We start from the raw sequence: 23325 nt of genomic DNA, 5'->3' as shown, positions 1-23325 counted from the left end.
GGAGGCGATCGTGGGAGAGTAGATACGGGCCACCTAAACGCGCTCGCGCTAACGCACGCGTGAATTCGCGGCGCGCGCCCAGGCTTTTTATCTCCTTCACCTCGCGTTTTCTCTCTCTCTCTCTCTCTCCCCACGATTGCCCGCACCGTCTGGGCTATCGGGCTTTGATGCGGCGTGACGTCGTCGCCTTTTCTTCTCCGCACCTGATAATTGGCGGTGCTTCGAGGAGCCGCTCGCGAGGCGTATTTAAGAAAGTCACATTCACGTCGAACCGGCACAGAGACCGCGGCTCTCCACTACTGACCGTCGCGTTCTCACCTCCGGATTCCACTATTCCTCCGAGAACTTTGAGTGTTGGCCCGCCTTGCTTGATATACTCTTTATATTAGAAACGTGATCCTTCGCCCTTATAGCACTGCTGCGGACTTGAGCATCCTCTCGGAATCCCCGTTCCGCTGTTCTTGGTGAGCACGCACTTTTGCATTTGTTACCCTTTACTTCTTTTGGCGTGACTAGAAGCATAAATTAATCCCATTTCACCGTCGCATTTGCATATAATGTTGTTTATCGCATAATATTTTAGCAGTTTTGTTTTGAATACAGTTTTTTTTTCTGTAGAAGATACAGTTTGCCTGATGCATGATTCAAGATGTTGAACGTTGCAATATCCAAAGCATCGTTTGCAATTGCGCCCTATTTCATGCTAATTTCTAGCTTTTGCAGTGTGTAAGGCATGCACGCAAATTAGCATGATTGTCAGTACAAGCTACGAAAAGAAACCGCCCGTAGAACAAAAGTTCACGGTTGCAGATTTCTAAAGTTACGAAAGCACTGCGAAACTCGCAGCAGTCGTATTTACTGAGTCACGATACAGTCGCGCATGGCAACAGGCAAAGCACTCGAGCCAAATCTCTCCATCCCGGATTGCATTGCTTGCGAAACAGGGAAAATATGAGCGAGCTTATACGTTCAACGATCGTTATATACACCGTACTGCATGAATCGCTTATCTCCGTTCTTTTTATCATTACAGGATGTGGCAACCCTAGGTACCGCTCGTTGGCACTTCGCTCGTTTCCGGCTGCAAAAGAAAATGATCTTGATGGATACCCTCCACGATAATGGCATGTTCGCCATCCAGTCTCTTCAGACCAGGTGAGTTTCATGCTGAACTTCCTCATCGAGTACTCTTTCAACTCGCGTCAAGAACTGCTCCTTTTCATAGGAGGCTTGGGAGCATTGAAGCTTTTCTAAAGTACGCAGATAGGGCTTGAAAGCTGCTGGGCTAGGTAGTTTTGCATTGCAGTGACCAACGGCCCAATCTTCCCGAAGTCATTGTTAATAATATCTGGGGTTTAACGTCCCAAAACCACGATATGATTATGAGAGACGCCGTAGTGGAGGGCTCCGGAAATTTCGACCACCTGGTGTTCTTTAACCCGAAGTCATTGTTCAGTTACGCGTTCGAATTTATAAGTAACATAAATCACCAGCTCACCAAATCAGCCGTTCTGTTAAGTTAAATCTGAAACGAACATTAAGGGAAGCAGACAAGGGCCTAAAGGGGTTAAACTTTCACTTTCACGGACAAAGTGGATCTTGCCTCTTTATTCTGTCCCGGTTGCTGTTAAGAATAACGGCGCACCTTTACTCGTGGTTCGAAGAGTTTTAACTGCGTACTGCCAGCCGTTTGCACAGTATACGGTTTTGGATATTCTGCCATATGCCATTGGGCCCCACCTTTACATCCGAGGTCATGGAAGCGTAAGGACCCTCTGTATTGAACAAATTATACGTTATCCAATCTAGACATAGCTCAAATAAAGAACCAAGCATCACATAAGAATGCGGTACGCTGCTAATGGAATTCAACGTAGATGCGTTGTCGAACGTAGACGAGTGACAGAATAGAATTTGCACTATGAAGCAAGCAAGATGTCTTGTCCCTTCATGCTGTTACTCTTTGGACGAACAGAATATTTTTTAAAGTCTGGTTGACGCCAGCTTTCTGAAGTTACACGAATCCCGCTATTCCAATAGCGAACGCACTTGCATTTTACGCAGCATCAAGTAGACTCAATGTTCGCCAAAACACCTCGAAAAAGGCTGGTTTGTAACGTGTCCTTCAATGGCACCGTGCACTGGCGTTGTGGATTCTATGTAACCGCGATTGCTAAAAGTGAGGCAAAGGCATTTTTTTTTCTCCCTCGAATAAGCGGTGGTCACTTGTGACAGAAAGTTCACTGCTTATTTTTTTATTGCGATGCAGGTTCCAGCACCAGCATGGTCTGTTCTTCGCCGTCTCCAACTTCGGAGATCCCCGGTACGCGTTCCTCATCTTTGCACCGCTCATCTACTGTCTAGATTGGACGGTGGGACGCCGGCTGATGTGGGTCACCATCATCGCCGAGTGGTCCAACCAGGTGCTTAAATGGTGAGTACTTTTGGACACTCGAAAAAAAAAAGCCATATGTCTGTAAGCAGTCGAGGGCTACAGAAGATTAGATGGAACTGTGAGATTAGATAGCCGACTTTGCAATCTAATGCACCTTGCTTAGAACGACCGCAAAGATTGAGCTAGTTGGTAAGGATCGATCGTGAAGGAAAGACATGCAAGCAAGGACATAAGACCAGATAACAAAGCAACGCAAACGCCGGCTATCATATGAAAGGGCACACTGTTGTGGAAAAGAAAGCTGACACAAAAGCTTATCCGCGCATGTGCAGGTATTGTAGCGTCACCTGCCAACCAGGCACACGTGGCGGTCTACGCGAGAGACCTGCAAGTGTTCCTGATTGACAGGCGCCGCTACAATACCTGCATATGCGCGGATAAGTGCGCCCTTTGATTTGATAGCCGGCGTTTCTGTCCACTTATGCCCATTATACCACGCGCTAGATTCTTGTATGACTACCTTGTTTCATCGGTAAGTTCGGCTAAAGCAAGGTAGGGCACTCGGTATCCCTGCAAAAAAATCTTCACAGTGCAGCATGCTCAAATAGAAAGATGATGGGGATAGTCATGATTGTCGTCACACATCGCGTTCGCTTGCGAAAGCATCTGCGTTGTTCTTTCAACGATTTCTCTGACATTGTATACTTCTTTCATAAAGATGCACGGTGCATCATTATGAAAAACCACAGAAGACAGAAATACACCGACTCGTTACTCTCGTTAATATTCAGCACAATATTTAAGAGCAGTTTTTTACAGCGGGATATCAGACCAATAGATATGGGTCCTTGTTGCATAGAAGATAAAGGAGTACGAAATTCCATGTCCTGTGTGAAGAAAAGTAGCCGTATACATGATAACTACACTAGTCTTTTCGCGTCGAAGTTCAAATAACGCAATAAGCTGATTCGGATGCTATTCGGCACTTCATGGCGGAGTGTTTTGGGCAGTGAAAAATAACGTGATTTCGCTGCGATTATCTTTATACGAATACTGATCGTCGGATACGGCTCTTTATTGTTTCTTCGGTGTTCCGCTTCAGCATGTCAGCGTCTGGGTTAAGAACATGGCTTTATCATTTCACGATACGGTTGTAAAACCTTTGTTTGTCAGAGCGTTCAAAAGCTTCTTTAGAGAGAGATTCTGAAAGAATTGACCTAGCCACAAAGACAAACATATTTTCTTGCTCTCATTTGTTAATAGAGTTCGAAAGCTTAAAAGCATACCTGGCACAATACATTGGTGCCAATGACATTACTGCTAGGCTTTCACCGTCTCTATACTACATTCTTTTTTTGTTCAGCAACATTGATATTGAAACAATGCGTGTTTTCGTTCTCAAATTAAAATAAGACGAGTAAATCTTTCATATGTGTGAGAATCTTGTTTCTTTTTTTTAGGTTAGGTTAGAAAAGGTCAGATTAGGTTTGAGGGAGAGAGAGAGAGAGAAAAAAAGGATAGTGTTATTTTCTCTGCAGACATCATAGTTTGTGCTTAGGTTAAATATAAAGTTAGTCACGGCGGGGTACCCAATGTTCACACGCGTGGTCCTTCTTTGTGTGCACGCAGGATGTTGCACGGCGAGCGTCCTTACTGGTGGGTGCACGAAACGGAAATGTACAACCGCACTGGCACCGGTACACCCGCCATCCGCCAGTACTCGTTAACGTGCGAGACCGGACCAGGATCGCCCTCCGGCCACGCCATGGTGTCGGCGGCCATCTGGTACATCATCCTGGACTTTGCGCTGCGTCGCACAGGCATCGCCCAGCAGATGGGCAAGGCGTGGGCTTCGTCCTTCCACTGGTGCACCTACGCGGCGCTCCTGTGCATCGTCAGCCTGTCGCGGGTCTACATCGCGGCCCACTTTCCCCACCAGTGCCTGATGGGCATGATCATCGGTAAGCGAGTCTCTCCAGTAATTTCGGCACTGCTGGGTATTTGAGCATTGGTATTGCAGGAACAAAAGCGGTGCCGAAGCGCCAAAAAAAAAAAGAGCACGTGTGAAAGAATTGACATGCACATTAATCAGGAAGCGAGAGAGAGAGAGAGTAGACTGCATACACTGTTTTAGCGACAGGCTCTCTTGATCATATTAATGACCTCTATACTATCGTAAACATAAGCTGCCAAAGATGGTATTGCTGTAGAATAACCGCTTGCCAGGAACCATTCCTTGATATATTGGCGTACGAACTGCGCAGCAAGCATGAAAGTGCATCGTGGTGCGAAATAGAGCGTGCCCTATCGTACTTAATCGAACTGTTCTTGGACGCTGACGCTGCGGGCCAATAAAAAGACAAACGAACTGAATGTAAGCACTGCCTGTCGATCGATTTTGACTCTGGCCTGGTGGATTTAGAACTTGTAACAAAATACTGCAGTTAGGTCACGTTGTACATGACCATGTACGCAAAACTTAATGAACTTCGTTTCGTTTCTCCTATCCTTCAGGCTGCTTCCTGGCCAAGTTCATGTGCAAGATCGACACCGACCACGTGACTCGCTGCCAGTACGTCCTGATCAGCGTGGGCCTGTGCGCCAGCGCGTTGTCTACGTACGGCGTTCTTCGTCTCATGGGCGTCGACCCTCTGTGGTCCGTTGACCGGGCTGTCAAATGGTGCGTCAAGCAGGAGTACATCCACGTCGACACGACTCCATTCTTCAGCATGATGCGCTACTGCGCCTTCCCCCTCGGCATGGGTCTCGTCATGACTTCCGGCTTCTACCAGCGCGTCGTCAAGGCGACCCACTTCACCTGGTCCATGAGAGTGCTGGCAGCCATCTTGGCCGTGGGCGCCGGCAAGGCTTCCGAGTGGGTCTCGCTGCCCAAGACCAACGTGCCCGTCTTCTACGCCTCGGCGTTCCTCTTCAACGCGCTTCTGGCGGCCACCATGTTCGGCTTTGTGCCCTACGTTGTGGCCTCTTTAGCGGGAAGCCCTCGTAAGCATTCGGGAAAGGCGAAGTCATCGTAGGCAGAGTAGTCTGAGGACGACGCTGCTTGTCGTCCTCGGTGTCCCCCTTTTCCTTGAACAAATTTCTGTCCCTTATTTTCCCTAGTTCCCTTAGGCATTTTTAACAAATTGTTGCCAAATCGTCTCTGTACCTGAAACCGTGAGACCACAGTTTCGGCATAGTGACGATGCACCGTCTGTGTGCAGGGTCTTTCGCACTGGTCTTAAGCAATGCGCTTCGTTAAAAATGTGGAATTTTAGAACAGGAAGTATGTTATGATTACACAGTATTTCAGCTGCAGTATGATGTTATTGCTTCCTCGTAAATTTCGTTTCACGGTACCTAATTGACTTAACGTTATCCCCACTTTCCGGAATATGCGAAAGCCCTAGCCGCAGAAAAGTTCCTCGTGCTTTCATCGGCACTGTATCACTCCTCATCCACCATGCACTGCGTCTCTCCCATCGAACACATTGTCGTGATCATCATTCCCAACACCATCATAATCCATCGTCATTAGTTTTTGCATTTTACATCAAACTTCAGACCAATTGAGACAGAGTGAAGCGTTGCAGTATTACATGATCGGCGCAGGTCAACCGAGGCTTACAGAGGAATACAAAAGCAAATATCCTACAATGCGAATTTACATATTTACCTGATTTAAGTATTTTTAACACTATTAGCTGTTTTCAAGTATTAGTTACTCTCAAGTAGATGTTACAGGAAAATAGCACATTTATGTTTCTTGCAGACGAGAGTTCAAACTTTCTTGGTCAGGCTTGTGTTTTGCCAATTTCTCTAAGAGCATTTACACCGCTAAATCGGTAGTAAAAGCGTCACTCTGTAAACATTCTCACCCTATAATTTGAACGCTTTATCATCACTCCTCACGCGACACTTCATTGTAATATATCCTCACTGTAAATAATTGTACAGATCTGAACTGTTCGGTTGTGTCTTGCGTTGGACGTTTGGAACTTGTGCGTCAAGTCTGGTTAGATGTTCATGTCTGTCACGATGGTGAATAACGTGTGTTCAAACGTTAGGCTGTTTACAGTGGTTTAACTTTGAGCATGTTTAATAAAGACCGTTTTGCACACTGACATATTTGTTGGTTTTCATCTCTGCTTGGCTTACGCTCGTACGTGTAATGACAAAAAAAAAATAGTTACACGGGCACACATTCCTCAATGAAATCCTGCACAAAAGTGCACCTGAAATACTATTGCCTTAAATATCGCTATGACCTCACGTATTGGCGGTGTAGTTATGTAAATGTTGTAATTAAAATGGTCGACGAACAAACGCTTCGAAAGACGTGCAAGATCGATTAGTGACTGACACTGGCGGTGACGAAATCGTCTCAAATCGTTTCATTGCTGTTTAAGGCTGTTAGCTTAGACACGTAGCGTCACTCTTCAAAATTGGCTAATTTGAAAGTTTTTGGCAAACAATGTCTACGCCAACTTGGACTAGTCATGACCGAACTTGGTTGTTCAGGCTGTGCGCCTTTATACAACCCACGTCGAGGACTGGGCAACAGAAGACGTCTCGTGATGAACAAAAACTGGATGACGAACATGTGTAGAATTGGACGAAGACGAAAAAATACAAATAATTTTACATGAGCCACTGCCTAAAGGATTGAGAAGATTCCAAATATGACACTGGCGATATTCACGTGCTGAAGCTCATTGGATACTCCAAAACACAAAATGCTTTTTTTTATCACGATATACTGCGACACTGTGTACATTGGACCGACAAGAAATGAGGTACAAAAAGGGCTTTTATTTTTTTTTCATTGCTTGGTGTACGAGCTCAAATCCGAGATCCCGTGAAACGTGAAAACGTCTTTTTTTCTGTGAAATGATAATAATATGGTATTTCAACGAGCGTTAAAGAGTTGCACGTTGCCAAAATGTAACACGCTGTCTTCCGGTCTCGTTTTCCTGATTCGATATCATCCGCTGCGTGGAAAGACGCCGGCATACATATATACGCGCACAAGTAGAACGAGAAGGACTACACACATGTTATAATCATGCAACATCGTCAACATTCGCATGTTCTAAAAAGCCCCAACTTATTTCAGTGCAGGCCACTGCGTGAAACACGAAAGCGTGCATCAAAGTTAGCATGCACGAGTCAATAAGGGTTTATGCTTCTTGCTTCACGAAAAATCCTGTCATAATATGAACTATTCAACTGTGAGCTAAATTGGAAAAGTGAAGATACTGGGTTTGAAACAACATACCACATGTAATCTTTGCTGGATTACAGTGGCATGTTGTTTACACAGCATTGCTCACGGTTAGATGGAGTACAGGTGCGCAGTTGCACAGTGTCAAAGAAGCACGCTTTTCATGAAGGGTTAAACGCATATCGGCCATACATTTGTTGGTGCAGTCTACCTCAATCTGCCGAGGCCCCTATTGCTGCGTACAAGAAATTTCTGATCAGCATGCGTTTGCAAGTGTCTGCAATAGACTTTCACGACTCCCTTTCAACAACGGCTTCGCTATACTCAAAGTAAGACTCGGCAGTCTGCAAGCTGCGTGGTATAGGCGTCAGTGGTGTATCCAGTCGGGTGGTTAGGATGGTTGAACCCTCTCTATATCCCACCCCTTTTCCAAATTATGAAATATTACATATGTACGTATATACGCCCACACATACAAATTCACGCATGAACTTATAGACATGTACTTATGTATATCTAATGACAGAACTTACGACATGTACTTATGACAGAACTTAAAGACATGAACTTATAGACAAATTCACGCATGAACTTAACGTATACAGAATTATAGACGCATGAACTGGTGTAGACGTGTCGTTGGTAGAGCCATCTGTCAAGAAGTACTGCCTAGATTTGCGTCCAGTGTTTTCTAGTACAAAACTCTGCAATCCATGACGCGTAAGGAGCATGACGCATCAGGGCCCTGATAGGCGTGTCTTGTCGTTTGGTGTAGGCTTTCGCTCACTGCAGTGTCCACTACCAGTTTTTAAGGGAGAACGTGCCTCTTTGCCACTAGCGATCGCTTATTACTCAGGGTAAAATTATCTGCATCCATAAACTTCCCTTGATGGCACACACGCACGCGATCAGCAACGTAGCGTTCCGGCTTTCAACATAACTGAGGCGTGCAATCGGTCTATGAAAGAACAGACGGTCGAGGCGGCGTAATAGCCATAGAACCTTAGCAGAAGAAGAACGGAAACTTTATTGTCAAATCAATGAGATTTGAGTCCGGCGTCTTTTTAGTGGGCCTGGGCACCCACCGCGGACGCGGTTCCGAGACCTTGTCTCGAAGCGGCTTCCTCGGCACGCTGGACGGCCCAGAGTTGTGCTGTCAGGTTCGAGCTGAGCAGTGCGGTCTTCCAGCGCGAGCGGAGGCTGGCGGTGGAAGAGACGGATGAATCGGCACTGTTCGATTTGTCTATTAAGCCCTGACACTCCCACAACATGTGGCTAAGCGTGGCAACCTCGCCACACGAGCTGCATCTGTTTGTAGTGTAAATATCTGGATACATGGCGTGCATGAGTCTGGGGTTCCTGTACGAATCTGTTTGTAATTGTCTGTAGTGTACCGCTTGCGTCCTGTTTAGCCTATCGTGAGGGGATGGGTATACGCGTCTCTGTAACTGGTAGTGTGTCGTGATATCGTGAAACCTGGTCATACGATCCTCCCACGCCCAGAGATTCTACCTAGATTTGCATCCCGTGCTTTCACGTAGAAAACTCTGCAATCCATGGCGCATTACACAGTCGAGCGGCGTGCCGGTTGTTTTGTCGCATTAGATGCGGCAACGCCGTAGCGTTGACGTAACGGACGCCCACTCGCTGGAAATCGTCGCCTTGTGGCCGAAGTCCTGCGATTCCACAATCCGCGGCGTCGGGCAGCGAAGACGGTGGCCCGAGTACGAGGTCGTCGACTTGGCAGCGCAGAGCTGTTGTAACGGAGGACGCGCTCGATCCACGAAAGGTACGGTTGGATGTCGGTGTAGACGCCAGGGGAGTTTGGAACGGCGCAGCTTCGGCCCCACGACACAATGCCGATCTGCACGGCCGTGTCATTGAAGATCTGGAACAACGGTCCTCCGGAGTCCCCCTGCAGAAGCACACCGGAATGAAGCCTAAAAGGTAGTTTCTTTTTGTTAATCGCAAACTTGCACAGAAACAGATAATGAAGCTAGATAAAACATGAAGACAATGTGACACCTCCTCTCAACGTGGTGGTGATGGTGGTGAGGTTGCTACAGACGGGGTTAGCATGGCAGACATGGCAAGCGATTGATCCGCCTGAGCCACTCTTTCCATGCAGGATGTCTCACCATGTATCAGTAGAACTCGCTGTCGGGCTAGTTGGCACGTCTGAATTAAATAGTCAACTTCGCGCCATATTCACATTCACACAGAAGAAGAAACAGCGCCCGTCCTGTCTTGTGTTTCTTCTTCTGTGTGACTGTGGATTTGGCGCGAAGTTGACTATTTAATTCAGACATGTATCAGCTTTGCGCGTTCGGATTCCAACCGAAGGCAAGTGCGCGAGGGGGAAAAAGAAAGTTAGGTGGGCAGATGAGATTAAGAAGTTTGCGGGTATAGGCCTCCTGCGCTCAGTTGATGGCACCACCGCTCTCCGAGTGAGCAGCGCCAATGCGGCCACTTCGCGCATTTTGTCCCTGTCCGCTTCCCGGCGCGTATAGCTCGAATCTGTGTGCGGGGAACGTCGATGCGTGAAAATGGCAACGCAAAACGAGCCCCGCTTGCATTTTTGCGCCTACGGACGAATAGCAAACGTTCAGGGATACTTCAAACGAAGTAGTTCGCTTCGGCTTGGCGACTGGTATGCTGCTAATTACGGTTACTGCGTCAGATAAGAAATGCGCAGTGTCGTCGGTCCGTCGGAAATATTCGGCAAATGCGTCGCACAAGTGAATAGCGTGCAGTACGACGTGCGTTTAGATGCGAGTAAACTTTTTTTCTTGGCATACGATAGCAAATACTTTTTATCGGCAGCCTCGCGCGTCGCTTGCCCAATGAATGGCACGCATTAGCAGAAAGCTGGAATAGTTGAACTGACGTATTAGCAACGATAAAAAGATAAAGATCGCATGAAGTGCCCGTTTCTTAGTTCTCTAGCGCTGTTAGTACGTCGAACACTTTGCTAAATTATATTTTTGAGCATGTGCAACTGTGTTTTTCGTCTAGGTCTTCCGATCATAAAGCGGATCCTGAGTCCCCTCAGCCCGACAGTCGTGCACAGCCGACAAAGTGGGCACTGCAGAGGACTGTTTTGCCTCGCAGTGTTTGCCACAAACCTCCGTTCGGGCTAACAATAATAAAAGGAAGACGTGAACCAACAATGTGTCAATATTACCTGGAGCAGTATAGCGTAGCCAGAAATTCTTTTTTCGGTAGGGGTTACCATACTTTATGCATGTTTGTCCGTGCGTTTGTATGTTTGCGTGTATTACATATGTATGTGTGTGTGCGTGTACACATTGCAAAATTTAAGAACATCGGCGGCGGGGGGGAAGGGTTTGAATCCCCCTGGTTACGCCAGTGACTTGGATAGAAAGCGAAAGAAACCGTGCGAAGACAGGACACGTTTGTTATATCGAGCGCGCCGCACGGCTGCGTTCCAACGCTTTCGCCGACCAGCCTCGTACGACTTCCATGGCAAATGATACAATTGCACCTTCGGCAGTTTCCCGGCCGTTTTCTTGTAGCTGTTATGACATGCGAACTCGCAAGAGCAGATAGAAGTCGACTTTTTTTCGCCGCGTATACAGGCTTGCGCTGCTAGGGGCCATTGCCAACCTGCTGCGGCCAAGCGCGGCTGTGCGGAGGGAACGGGGACATTTTGCCAGCAGCCGCCGCAGTGGCGCTGCATGTCGGATTTGAAACAGCAGCGCGCGATGCCTATAACGTGGTCGCAGCAAGCACAGGACTGTGTTGAATCTTGCTGCGTCCTGCCTCGTAAATATATAATGGTCTTGGCAAGCTAAAACGTCGAATTAAACTTAGAAAATAGTTTGTTGAAGAGCGCAGATAGCTAAGTAGCCAAGTTGTTTTGTTAATAATTTCAACAGTGAACCGTTAAAAATAGATACAGATGATGCACTGCAAGCAATAGTGCGCCCTACTATATGCATGATAGTGGCGCAGCATAGCCTTGGTTGCTTTTGAGCCACTAACTAACGACAGCCTTCATTTAACTTACTAACGACTAACTATAGTCGTTAGTTAATTAATGATTTAACTAACAAACTAACGACAGACTGAATTTAGCTAATTACTAACAATAGTCGTTAGTTAATTCGCGATACCAATGCTAACTAACTAACTAACTAACTAACTAACTAACTAACTAACTAACTAACTAACTAACTAACTAACTAACTAACTAACTAACTAACTAACTAACTAACTAACTAACTAACTAACTAACTAACTAACTAACTATAGCTTTAATTCCCGCAGTGCTACGTACCGTGCAGGCGTCCTTCCCGCCTTCGAGGAAACCAGCGCAGATATTCGTGTCTTCTACGAGAAACCTGATGAGCTGCTTACACAGGGTCAGGTTTACGAGCGGCAGCTCCACGACTTGCAGCACGTCAGAGGTGGGACCATCTGGCAACAATGGAGGAGGAAATAGCGTGAGGACCGGCAATGTTGACCGGCAATGTATGACCGGCTGTGTTTGTATGACCGGCAATGCTAATTGAGGCCGCTATATCGTCTTCGTTTGAGTCCTCTAACATTACCTTTGTCGTTGGTCGTTGAATACGAAAGCGTAACTAAAGACACTGATCATGACTTTCTATATAAGGTCATTAAAGTTGCAGCCACTAACTCGTTTTTTATCTAGCATGCTTTCACGTGAATAACATGCTAAAGGAGAACTTAAAAGAGCACGTGAACGCACAAGGGAGTCCATAATTGAAAAAGAGAGAGAGGAGACAGAGAAATGTTACTGAACTACGGGGCAATAGCGCTTCACAGGGACATAAGCCAACCCATGGTGATAGCAAGAACAAAATAAGCGAATGTGTTATATACCATTGATAATTAGTTCGTTAGAACGAATAGCCTTTTGAATTTGAAGAATAAGAAGGGGGGAGGGGCTGGTCTCTTATAGCTGTCATCTACTGCATTTTTAGTTTTCTACCTTTTGCCTTCTCTTAGTGAAGAACAAGAGGAACGTCCCACTGAGTTTTATTCCTTTCTGCTCCCGAAAACTTTAATCTCATCACTCCAGACTTTTTTCTTTTGTCTCCTATTTCATTGTAATTAGACTGCTGTTCCGTGTCCCTGAATTCTCCACTACCGGAAGATGCACGCGGTGTCTCTTCATGTGGCCCACAAACGCGCAATCATAAGCTGCAGCGGCTCGTGAAATGCAATATGAATCTGCGTTTGATTGTGTTTCTCAATTTACGAGCCTCTCGTGTCGTAACGGAGGTGAGCGCGGCGTTATCGCTGATCGGACGTTATTATATGATTTCGCAACTTGCTTATTGGAAATGCGCTTCAGATTTACAGCTCGCCGTAACTGGAAGCCATAGACTGGTGCCACGTGTAGCACCGGGGTGGCGGCGATGAAGCTACGCCGAAATACAGCGTTACGGCGCTCTCCATTTCATAACTTTTTTATCGTGTATCTAATTGGCCTATGACGTAATCCTAAAAGACAATCTATTGTGCGCGCGATGATGCGTCGTTCTTCTCACATTACTGCAGGAGCGTGTGAGTGCGCGTGTGTTCCAATACTCACCGTAGAAGTGATACGGACAGCTAAGCGGCGGCCATCTTAAGTACCGTTCCAATCCTTACTAGACTACGTTACGTAAGGCATATGGGCGCCGCCGTCATGGGCTGTTAAACGAATGTTTCCTTATTTTTGTATCCCCTGACGCGAACTGATAAAGTCAGGAAACGCCGAATGCACCAACCCAACAGTTTTCATGTGCATACGCCCACCGTAACACTGTTCGCTTAGTTGTTCAAGATAAAAAAAAAAAAAAAAAAAAACACGGCAAGGCTAACAGCCCAGCATGGCGGCACCGAAACTCGTCCGTAAAATAGTTTATAGCCAGCAGAATAGACAGCTTGGTGAACACAGCATTGGAGACAAAAACGATACAGTCTACTTTGCTGCCCAAATAAGATGGCGGCTGAGCGATGTTATTGGGTCTCGCCGGTGTGGTCGTCTGCCCGCAAGTAGACGCTTTCTTACCCGCTTAACGTAAGCTGAGTTTACTTCTTCATAGATCTGTGGTGCGATCTTGTACGCGTTACAAAATAAACACGGAGGCGTGGCATGACAACCAGCCGCACGTGACCACACGTGACCGCACGCGATTGGTCAATGCAGAGCCGTGACGTCTGTCGCGGTTCAAATGGGCCATTCGCGTGCGGTCACGTGCGGCTGGTTGTCATGCCACGCCTCCGTGTTTATTTTGTAACGCGTACAAGATCGCACCACAGAGCGCTAATGTGTATCAAGATATAACAATTTTGCGTGCCTTCCTTAGGTTTCTCTTGTCGACGTGAGATCGCGGAACGCCGCATAGACATCATCCACACGCGTTCCATTGCTCGGACACGTCTGGATATGTAGAGATATAGCTACTTAGGAAAGTGGGTGCCGATTTCCTGAGTTCTCCCCCGCGCGGCAGAAGTATTCCTTTCATTAAGTGGCATAGCTCTATAAGGAGTACATTACGAAGACCTTCATTTAAAGCATCCTGAGAAGTGACACCCCTTAGGGCGACACCGCGGGGCGCTCCCACACCGCCGCATCGCAGGCTCTCTGGACAGCCCACAGTTGACGTTGGTACTCCGAGCTCGTGAGGGCCGAGTTTCGGTTTTGTTCTGTGAGGTCCTTGTCCCCACGTAACGAGGGGCACCGCCAGAGCAGGAGTAAAGAGCGAAAACATTGTCACTTCCTCATGTACATGATGTTCATATATATGGGCAACAAGGATAAGCGCTAGTCGTCATCCTGAGAATAAGCTTATCGTCAGCCCGGCATTCATGCTGCGTACTCTTAGTGTCTCTTCTTTTTCTGCGTAATCATTTCCATAACTTTCGTCCTAGTTGGTAATTCAGATCACGGCGTTCCACTGTCTCCTTTGATTTTAACTCAGAGTAATGCGCCGCCGCATGGAGCTAAACAGCATGTGATATTTTAACTTTTAAGTGATAATGAAGCTCTACGTTGTATATATGTAAGTACTACCTATTATTCTGTAAAGGCATGATGTTATATTGATTTGGATGTGATAATGAAAGCTGCTTGTTGCATATGTACCACCTATTCAGGAGGCAAGAAGTTACGAGTGACGTGTTTGAGTGCCACCTTCTTCTACCATTAAAAAAAAAAAATCACGCAGAGCCAACTCAGGCTGTTGGTTTCAGGATATGCGAAGCTAGAGGATGCGGGTTCGACTTCCGGCATGGCGGCCGCATTTCGACGGGGGTGATATGCAAGGACTTCCGTGTGCTTAGATATAGGTACACGTTACAGAACACCAGGAGGTCGAAAGTAATCCGGAGAGGGCGATACGAAAAGGAAAGGCAGGGAGGATAACCAAGCTTTGGCACGGTTGGCTACCCTACACTTGGGGTGGGGGAGAGGGGGAATAATAGAAAGGAAAGGGTTGAGAAGAAAGAAGAAGAGTAAGGAAGAGATGGATGAACAGCATGAAACTACACAACACGAACTCGCGCTGTTAGTTCACTGGCGCTCGTGAAGTCCGGTGGTCCTCAAGAAGCACAAGAGGGCTTTCGTGAGTTCTTCCGTACGGAGCGGGGTGTTTCCCAGCCCTAAAGAGCGCCGTTTCGGAAGTCCCGCTCACCGTAAGATGCGGGAGAGTCACGCGATTTGAGCAGAAACATCACGTATATTACGTCATACCACCGCCAAAATTTGATTGAAAGAGAAAGATTCTGCCTGGCGTTGCATAAGTGTCGCTACTTTGCCAGTGTCACTGGCAAAGTAACCTACGTTGTGCCGCTTCGCGGCTCGCACTGTTCTGCCAGCATCAACCCTGCCGGAACCAGGGTTGGCAGCGACGTGCAACTCTACCAATGACATCACACGTGACGTTTTTGCTCAGGTAACGTGACTGTCGCGCATGTGACGGTGACCGGAAGTTCCGCCGTTGCGCTCGTTAAGAGTTGTTGGGGTTTTACGCCTTAAAATCACGATATGATTAAGAGGGACGCCATTGTGGAGGGCTCCGGAAACTACGACCTCCTGGGGCTCTTTAACGCGCACCTAAATCTAACTACATGGACCTCAAGCATTTTCGCCTCCATCAAAAATACGGCCGCCGCAGCCGGGATTCAATCCCGCGACTTTCGGGTCAGCAGCCGAGCCCTATTACCACTAGACCGCCGTGGCGGCTTACTGCTCTCTTTAACATATGTAAACGTGCTACGGCGTGCCTCATATGGTTATGGCACGTAACGCGCCCAAAATTAGTAGTTTGTTTGAATCTGAGCGAAGAAAATGTTGCATTTATAACAGTAGAAAGCCGACATAAGTCAACGTTGGCCCCAACACTTACCATTACTTAGCCAGCACTAGCCTTTGTTTTGCCAATATACGGCAACGCTAGCCGACATTTACCGATAGTGAGGCAACACTATGCAAAAAATTACACCATTTCCCGCTAAAGGGAACCATGAGGCGATGCGAAGCCGGTGCACTTGCACGATCGCGTTCCGTTGGCGTTCTTTGGGCATGCTACCGACCTCGCGTCGTGGACGCGAAGAGGAACGCTACACGCGTCTTGTCTTCCCTTTCGCCTGGCCGTTAATTCTCACAGGGCGAGCGGGGAACGCAGTCGGCAGGCATGCGAGAGGAGGGCAGCGTAGGAGAGGAGAGAGAGGGGGGACGCGCATGCGCTGGTGCTCATCGCGGCGTTTCGCAGGAGACAATTTCGGGATGTCTAGCCCGCGTTTCAGGGGAAGAATGGAACGGGGGAGGGGAGAGGGGAAGTGGAGAGGGGAAAGGTGAGAGGGGAAGTGGGGAGGGGAGATGGGAAGTGGAGAGGGTATGCGCATGCGCAGTAAGGGTGGTCACGCCACACACCACCACCACCACCACCACCACCGGATTGAACTCCGCCATAAGATACTTCGCATCTAATATTAGCAGTCATGCTTGGATTAGGCGTACTTTCGGACGTGTAGCCCCATCCGCTGACCAGGGCGAACCCCTCCGGTCGGTATCCCCGCGGCGGCAGGCAGATGGTGTTCACGTATCCGCCCAGCCTCCAGATGGGCACGCGGTCCTTGAGTCGCAGCAGCGCGATGTCGTTCGCCAGCGTCGCCTCGTCGAACTGCGGATGGATGAAGAAGGCGCACGGCTTCGCGCGCCACTGGAACAACGACGGGAACGACAGGCGATGCAGGCCCAGCCACACGGTCACGTTCTGCATCGACTCCCTGCGCCAAGGTAGTACGTGAAAATCACGAGGCACCGCTGCTTTCGCATAACCAGTCGCGCTGACCTGCACGAAATGAACTGTTTCCCGGAAAACACAAATTCGTAGAGAAGAGGCCGCTCATTATCGCTTGATGTCAACGTCTATAGGTGATATCATTCATGATATCATTGACAACTAGCTAAAATACTTGCGTCGGTTACATTTGCAAGAAGGTGTACTTTTATTTATTCGTATGGTAATTTCGCCTTCTTCTCGAGCTTTTATTTTATTAATTATACGTTGTTCAGGCGATGTTAGCGCTTTTATACATATAGCAATGCCCACTCATTGTCGCATATAATAAAATTCGTGAAAATGAAAGCAATGAAAAGAATTTCATAAAAGAGCACCTAGGGAGAGTTCATGTAAGCCAGTTGGTTGTTTGGTTGGTCAGACTTTATTAAACTGTCCTGAGAGACGCAACTAGCGCGCAGTTGGCTCCTCCCACGTTGGGTCGGGCAGGCTAAGCCTGACCGCCGCATCGTGGGCTCTGTGGATAAGCCAGTCAAGCCATTAAAAATTTTGTCACATGTTATCGAAGTCCATTCAGGCATCGACACGAAAAACAACACAAGGCACAGTCCAGTTCCGTAATGTTATAGTTCACATAAAATGCAGTCACACGAACACCATATGTGCTGAAAATAACAATACGCATAAAGTCCACGGAGTCCCTTAACAACACTGAAACTGGCGAAGTCCAGTCGCAGGGACTTGTGCTAACGGATTTGTTAACGTGGTATAGCGCTGCCAAAGATGTTGTAACATGCTATTGAAGTCATGCCATGGCATGTATCCCATACCTTGCCAGACAGTGACCACAGGTCAGCACAAACTTGTCCGTGATAAGGCTGCCTCCTCCGAAGAAGACGTTTCGGCCATTGGTTCTCCGAATCAGAGCAGCCTGCGTTAAGAAACTCACAGTCAGCCGGGAGCAGCGTTTGGTAAAGCTTGTGCTCTCTAAAGACTGCCACTGCAGCCCGACCGCAGAAGGCTGCGCCAACAGGAAGCGCCTTAACTTACGCAGAGACCTGTTTCGTTTTTGTAGACACAGTAAAAACAGACGAAGGAGATTGACACATAACACTGCTCCGGCTAGTGCTTAATTGTTTGATGAACATATTAATGTACACTAATATATTCACAAGGTATGTCTGTAAATGCGGGTTTTGCACGGTAAACACAATCAAAGTCATTATTTTTTATCGTGTAAACATAAATCATAAACAATGATCGTGTAAACATAAGTATTTAAACACCACACAAAGATATAGAAAAATTAGGCTTTCAATTGGCTTTTAAAAAATGCGGCGCTATACAATAATACAAAACACACGAAAGGGCAGCACAAGTGAGAAACACCGACGCGGGAAAGAACGACTAATTAGATTTTTGCAGAAGAATATCATATACGTTACGTTACATCCGCTAATACAACCGAACAATTCAACTGTCATCTCGAAATTATTTTTGAAACGTACGGGGAGGAGGGGGGTGTACTTAGGTATTGGCGCTTGCAGACCAAGAGCCACCTTAATGTGTTTCTACAACGCATTATGACGGTAACTCTCGGAGGTCATAGGCGTTACGTCAACAATGTGACTTATATAACTGACCTAGGAAGCTAATTGCGCTATAGAGCATTAGAAGTTAGAAATAATCCTTCATCGAAGAACTTAATTCGGCTTCACTCGATACTATACCACCCGGCAACACAAAACTGTTGCAAGCATAAAACTGACAGTACCAATCAGAAATGCTGGATTACAGTTAAAAACGTAGGGACGTTCGTAATAAGTTTTAATAACGGCTAATAAAGAACCAACTGTAGGCCTTAGTCTCAGTCCCACTTCCGTACTTTTTCGACTCAGTATCATTCAATTCTGTATGCCTTCTTAATCACGCTTCCATTAATGGTCCTGTATACACACATACACGGCATGAATCACGTGGTACTCTCTCCGTCCAACTAGATGTGAAGGTATCTGCTCCAACGTTCGGTTATTAACAACAACAAAAATAATAATAATAGGAACAAACATGGCGACAAAATGGGCGCAGATTTAGAGCAGGCTTCTGTCGCGTGAGCACGTGCTAAGGTCGTCACGTTGGAAAAACGCTGCGAATTAATTTTGTTAACTTAATATCCATCCTAAAATTCTTGCCCTTCGTAGCACGCTTGATTAGGTGAAATTCAATTGAAAGAGTCGGTATTGAATTATGACAGCCACCAGAAAGGATCTAAGCAGCACAGATAAGCACATGGCAGTGGGCGCGAAGGGCTCGTACACGCTAACACAGTCAGCGTTATTAGATTACTGCTCGTCGCCATTAGCTGCTTTTGTTTTTGAGATCGCACCGGCTTCTAAATCGCTTAGCCCTATCATCCTCCATCTTATTCTTCTATATTCGTTTATTCGTCCCGGTGGGCGAAGGCAATGGGAGTGCCCATTCTGTGTTCGCAACACGTGCGCTGCTCTCGGCATTCAGGCTCGCTTGCGGTGCTAGGGAGAGCCCGAGTTGAGAAACGGGAGATCGCCAGATAACAGATTGGCTCGGGGAGCGTTGATGTAGGCGGATCCTACATACGCACGCTGCAGAAAACCACTTGGCTGAGAGACTTGTAAAATGATAAAAACACAGGAAAAAACCTCACAGAAACACAGAAAAAGAACACGAGAAAAAAAAATAAGTAACAGCAGAGCTGAACTTGCAGGGAGTCGGTTTTGCATAACCACGACGTATACCATAAGAGAAAGAATGTGGTAAAGTTTCGAGAGATTTATCTAGATCGATTGCTCGCGCCGGAGAAAAGTTCAAAGGTGTTCCGCGAAGGACGAAGCAAAGGAACTCAAAGCTCAGAGCAGGCCACCCGCTGTTCTTAACTGGAAAGAAAAGCAATGTTCTGCGTTATTTGATCCGACGCTTACGTCGACTGCAGGTAACAAGAGCGAATAATGGGAAAGTATTCAGAATTTCAAAATATTACACGGCTTCCATGGCGTACCGTTATAACATGCACGCGCAGGAACGCGAATGACCTGATCGCTGAGCGCGTAAATCTGATTTTTTTTTGGCAAGAGTTCTCCGATCCCGGAACATATCTTGCGGTTTTTGGTTTCCATAGGATGTTATCACGCATAAATCTTGATATCGTCGACCTACGCCATTACTCGCTTGCGTTCAAGTTGACCTTCCTCTTATCCCTCTCTCCCTTCAATCAATCAATCAATCAATCAATCAATCAATCAATCAATCAATCAATCAATCAATCAATCAATCAATCAATCAATCAATCAATCAATCAATCAATCAATCAATCAATCAATCAATAACAGTGTCAATGACACTTGGTGGCTGCAGACAGGCTTGACAGGGGTGCAGCAAAACATTACTAAAGTGTCAAACAGTACAGAGTAAAACGGGGAGTGTATAGAAGTGAGATGTCTAACTGATCCAGTATATTCGTCCGGCCGCCTTCATTCAAACCAACATCGTCCTATACCCTTGCATCTTACCCCACTTTATCCTACTTTAACGTGCTCTAACCCATCCCCTTTCATCGCCTGTTAAACCAGCACTTACGCTCCCAAAACTCTGTGTGACAACCCTGCAAGCGCTTGGCTTCGGGGTACGTATCCCTTAAATCGCATTAAAGGGCGCACGCGTAGCACGACTCACCTGGAAAGGGAATTCTGCGAGCGCCGAGTCTCGCCCGCCCACGATTCGGGTGCTGGTCTCGACAGGGTTTCGCACCAGGCGGCGCCCGCACTCGTACAAAGGCCTCGGGAGCGGTATCCCTGCATGCAACAATAAAAAACGTTGCGCGAGCTTTAAAAAAAAAAATTGGCCGCGTATCTGCGTGCTTCGCTGCAAATGTCGTCTAAAGACGATAGAAGAGGCGCTGCGTGAGATATGGACGCCATCTGGCAATACGTCAGGAAACATGAATGCTGTGATGCGGGCTGGTAGTCCTGGCGCAGCGGCAGGCGAAGACCGGCGGTGACCAACGCGACCGGTGGGGACGCCGGCCATGCCCGAACACGCTGTTTGGCGCGATGCGCCGAAGGAGAAGAAACGTCCGCACTCAACGAGTACTCTCCACAAACTCTCTTATTTACACGTCGCCTTGGTAAATCAGGAATTCCAGAGCGGCGCCCCCTGTCATTCGTACAATGAAATACTGACCCGAAACCGAAACACAACATGAGCTTGTGCAGAGGGCACGGAGGAAGACAAGTTTCAGCGCAGCTTAAGAAACTAGGGTCTTTAAAATTGCGTAGCTATGTATTTTCTATTAAAGGAACACACCACCTAATACTTACCTAATGATGTTGCGCCTCAGATAGCGTAATATTTACTTTTTGATCGACAATGTTCACAAGTATGAACAGCCGTACCAGTTCAAGGTGGGTGGGCGGTAAGCAAGTGGTTCAACTTTGGCCGGGTGGCTGGATCGGGTGACGTGCCGACAAACAGAAATGCAGACCAAAATTTCTGCGTTTAAGTTCCCCAAGAAAGACTATCGTCTTTAAAAGTTGTCCACTTGACCATGCTCTGAACCTTAGGCATCAGTTCCGGAAGCTCGAGGGTGCGCTCGGCCCCTCCACGCCCTTGGCTGCATGCCACCTTATTCAAGTTTCAATATTCACGTTTATTGTAAGCGAAATCGGGATACACAATACGAAGGAGTCCTTTTACTGACTAGGGTCGTATAGTCCGAAGGCTGTAGGGGGACGACCCACGATGAAAAATGCCTGGATTAAAAAATGCGTGGGCAAATGGCACTGATAAGTAACAGGAAGTTAGCCCCAATTCGTGACTTAACTTTGCTCTAGAGATGCAGTATATCGTTAGAATGAACCTTGAGTAAGCAGTGCTGCAAATTTTAATCGCAACAATGACAGATATATTTTAAATAATAATTATAGAAGTGGTTCTTGGAATGGGGGGAAATGGCGCTAACTTCTGCAGCCTTTGCTCTTCTTGTGTACCTAAGTCAACGCGTACTAAACCCGGCTTGACTACTCTCTGCCCCTTCGGGCAATGGTAAACCTACGCCTCTATTCTGAACTGGCCTCACCTTCTAAACTATGCTGTAGGGAATGAGATATGACCGCGTTCAGTGCTTCTCAAGGCGTCGCTTGCATTTGCATTTTGAATAAAGGAAACAATGTTTGACATGGCAGAGCTTACACGATCAATTACAATTATAGTTTACATAGCCGTCAACAACCGTTACCGACATTGGACGTAGGCAACGAAAATTTCGGTATAAATTTTGGCAGGCGATTGCTTTCGACTTGGCTGGCTACAATGCCTCTAACGTCAGTTCTCACAATGTTACGTTCTGCTTGGCAAGTAGTTGTAAAGGAACATGTAGCTGAGGCAGGCGTCAGCGAAACAGAAGCGCTATCGCATACGAATGCACTGTATCTCGCTCTAGTTATTTGCGTCTGGCTACAGGACAACAAACTGTCGGAACTTCGTTTCTCATAAAACGAATACGTGCCCCACTGGCGCACATACGAGGCACATTAAAGCATGGTTGAGAAGTTGTACATCAAGCTAGATGTAAATTGAGTTCCTACTATAACACGCTTCTTTGAGGCTATACTCCCACTGGTCCTGTAAAATTTCTCCGGCATCTTTTCTCCTGCAACTTACGCTTGCTGCTTCAACCACTCCACAAAAAAAGAGTATAATGCGAATATGCGCTGCATGAGTGTTGGAACTCATCCAACAGGAGTACGAAGCGTGTTGACGGGGCCTTTCAGTGTGGCTTTGCCTCGGTCCATCTCGTCACCATCGGTGCGCTTGTGTAAATGCAAACAATCAATAATTTGCATCAGAAACGACATCTTGAGCTGCTCCGAGATTTACTGTTCATTAGGTATTCACAGATTTGTCTTATTAGATTTATTAGATGTGTCGTCTCTCTTGTGGGTGTGTGTTCGCGCTGTTACCCCCAGCAACGCGCAATAAGGCCGTGAAATTAGCTTCGAGTGCACGTAGACGCCTTTATATACTGCTTGTGCCGACTTCGTAATGTGGGAATCGCGATATCAATCGGCATGTTAATTTTACGATTCGTAGTAACCTGCTGGTTATAAGGACAAACAAACATATCCAATTTTCATCGAAACTACTACCGCTGCCTGTCTATGGTTGGTTATAGCTTGATTAGAATACTGTAATCTCCGCCTACTACCATCGCTGTTCCATAGAGAAAGTCTATGGCTGTTCTATCCAGCAAGAATTCGCATAAATGCCCCATACCATGGAAAATGACTATTTACGTGACGTCAAGCACCTCGCGTGTAGTGGGCGACAGTGAGATTCCCATACAGGCGCATGTTCGTGTCGCAAGTTTTCGGACGGAAACCTGAACTTCCTGGCCA

The 23325-nt window shown here is 46.9% G+C and overlaps 2 protein-coding genes across 2 annotated transcripts; one reads left to right on the top strand and one right to left on the bottom strand.

Moving 5' to 3' along the window:
* Nucleotides 1-240: 240 nt before the first annotated feature.
* LOC119393677 (glucose-6-phosphatase 2) lies at nt 241-6511 on the top strand. Its single transcript, XM_037660795.2, has 5 exons — nt 241-464; nt 1034-1155; nt 2270-2434; nt 4025-4356; nt 4910-6511. Exons 2-5 carry the CDS (start codon nt 1094-1096, stop codon nt 5428-5430), a joined length of 1080 nt encoding a protein of 359 aa, XP_037516723.1. The 5' UTR covers nt 241-464; nt 1034-1093; the 3' UTR covers nt 5431-6511.
* A 993-nt stretch (nt 6512-7504) lies between these two features.
* LOC119394680 (trypsin-1-like) lies at nt 7505-22722 on the bottom strand. Its single transcript, XM_037661994.1, has 7 exons — nt 22677-22722; nt 20606-20724; nt 17728-17828; nt 16615-16883; nt 11887-12056; nt 9410-9531; nt 7505-7517 (listed from the first exon to the last, which is right to left on the bottom strand). Exons 1-7 carry the CDS (start codon nt 22720-22722, stop codon nt 7505-7507), a joined length of 840 nt encoding a protein of 279 aa, XP_037517922.1.
* Between the last annotated feature and the right edge of the window lie 603 nt (nt 22723-23325).

The sequence above is a fragment of the Rhipicephalus sanguineus genome, chromosome 5, assembly GCF_013339695.2.
Source record: "Rhipicephalus sanguineus isolate Rsan-2018 chromosome 5, BIME_Rsan_1.4, whole genome shotgun sequence".
In the NCBI taxonomy this organism is placed as follows: domain Eukaryota; kingdom Metazoa; phylum Arthropoda; class Arachnida; order Ixodida; family Ixodidae; genus Rhipicephalus; species Rhipicephalus sanguineus.
Note: the sequence above shows the minus strand (reverse complement) of the source record. Positions and strands in the feature narration are given on the sequence as shown.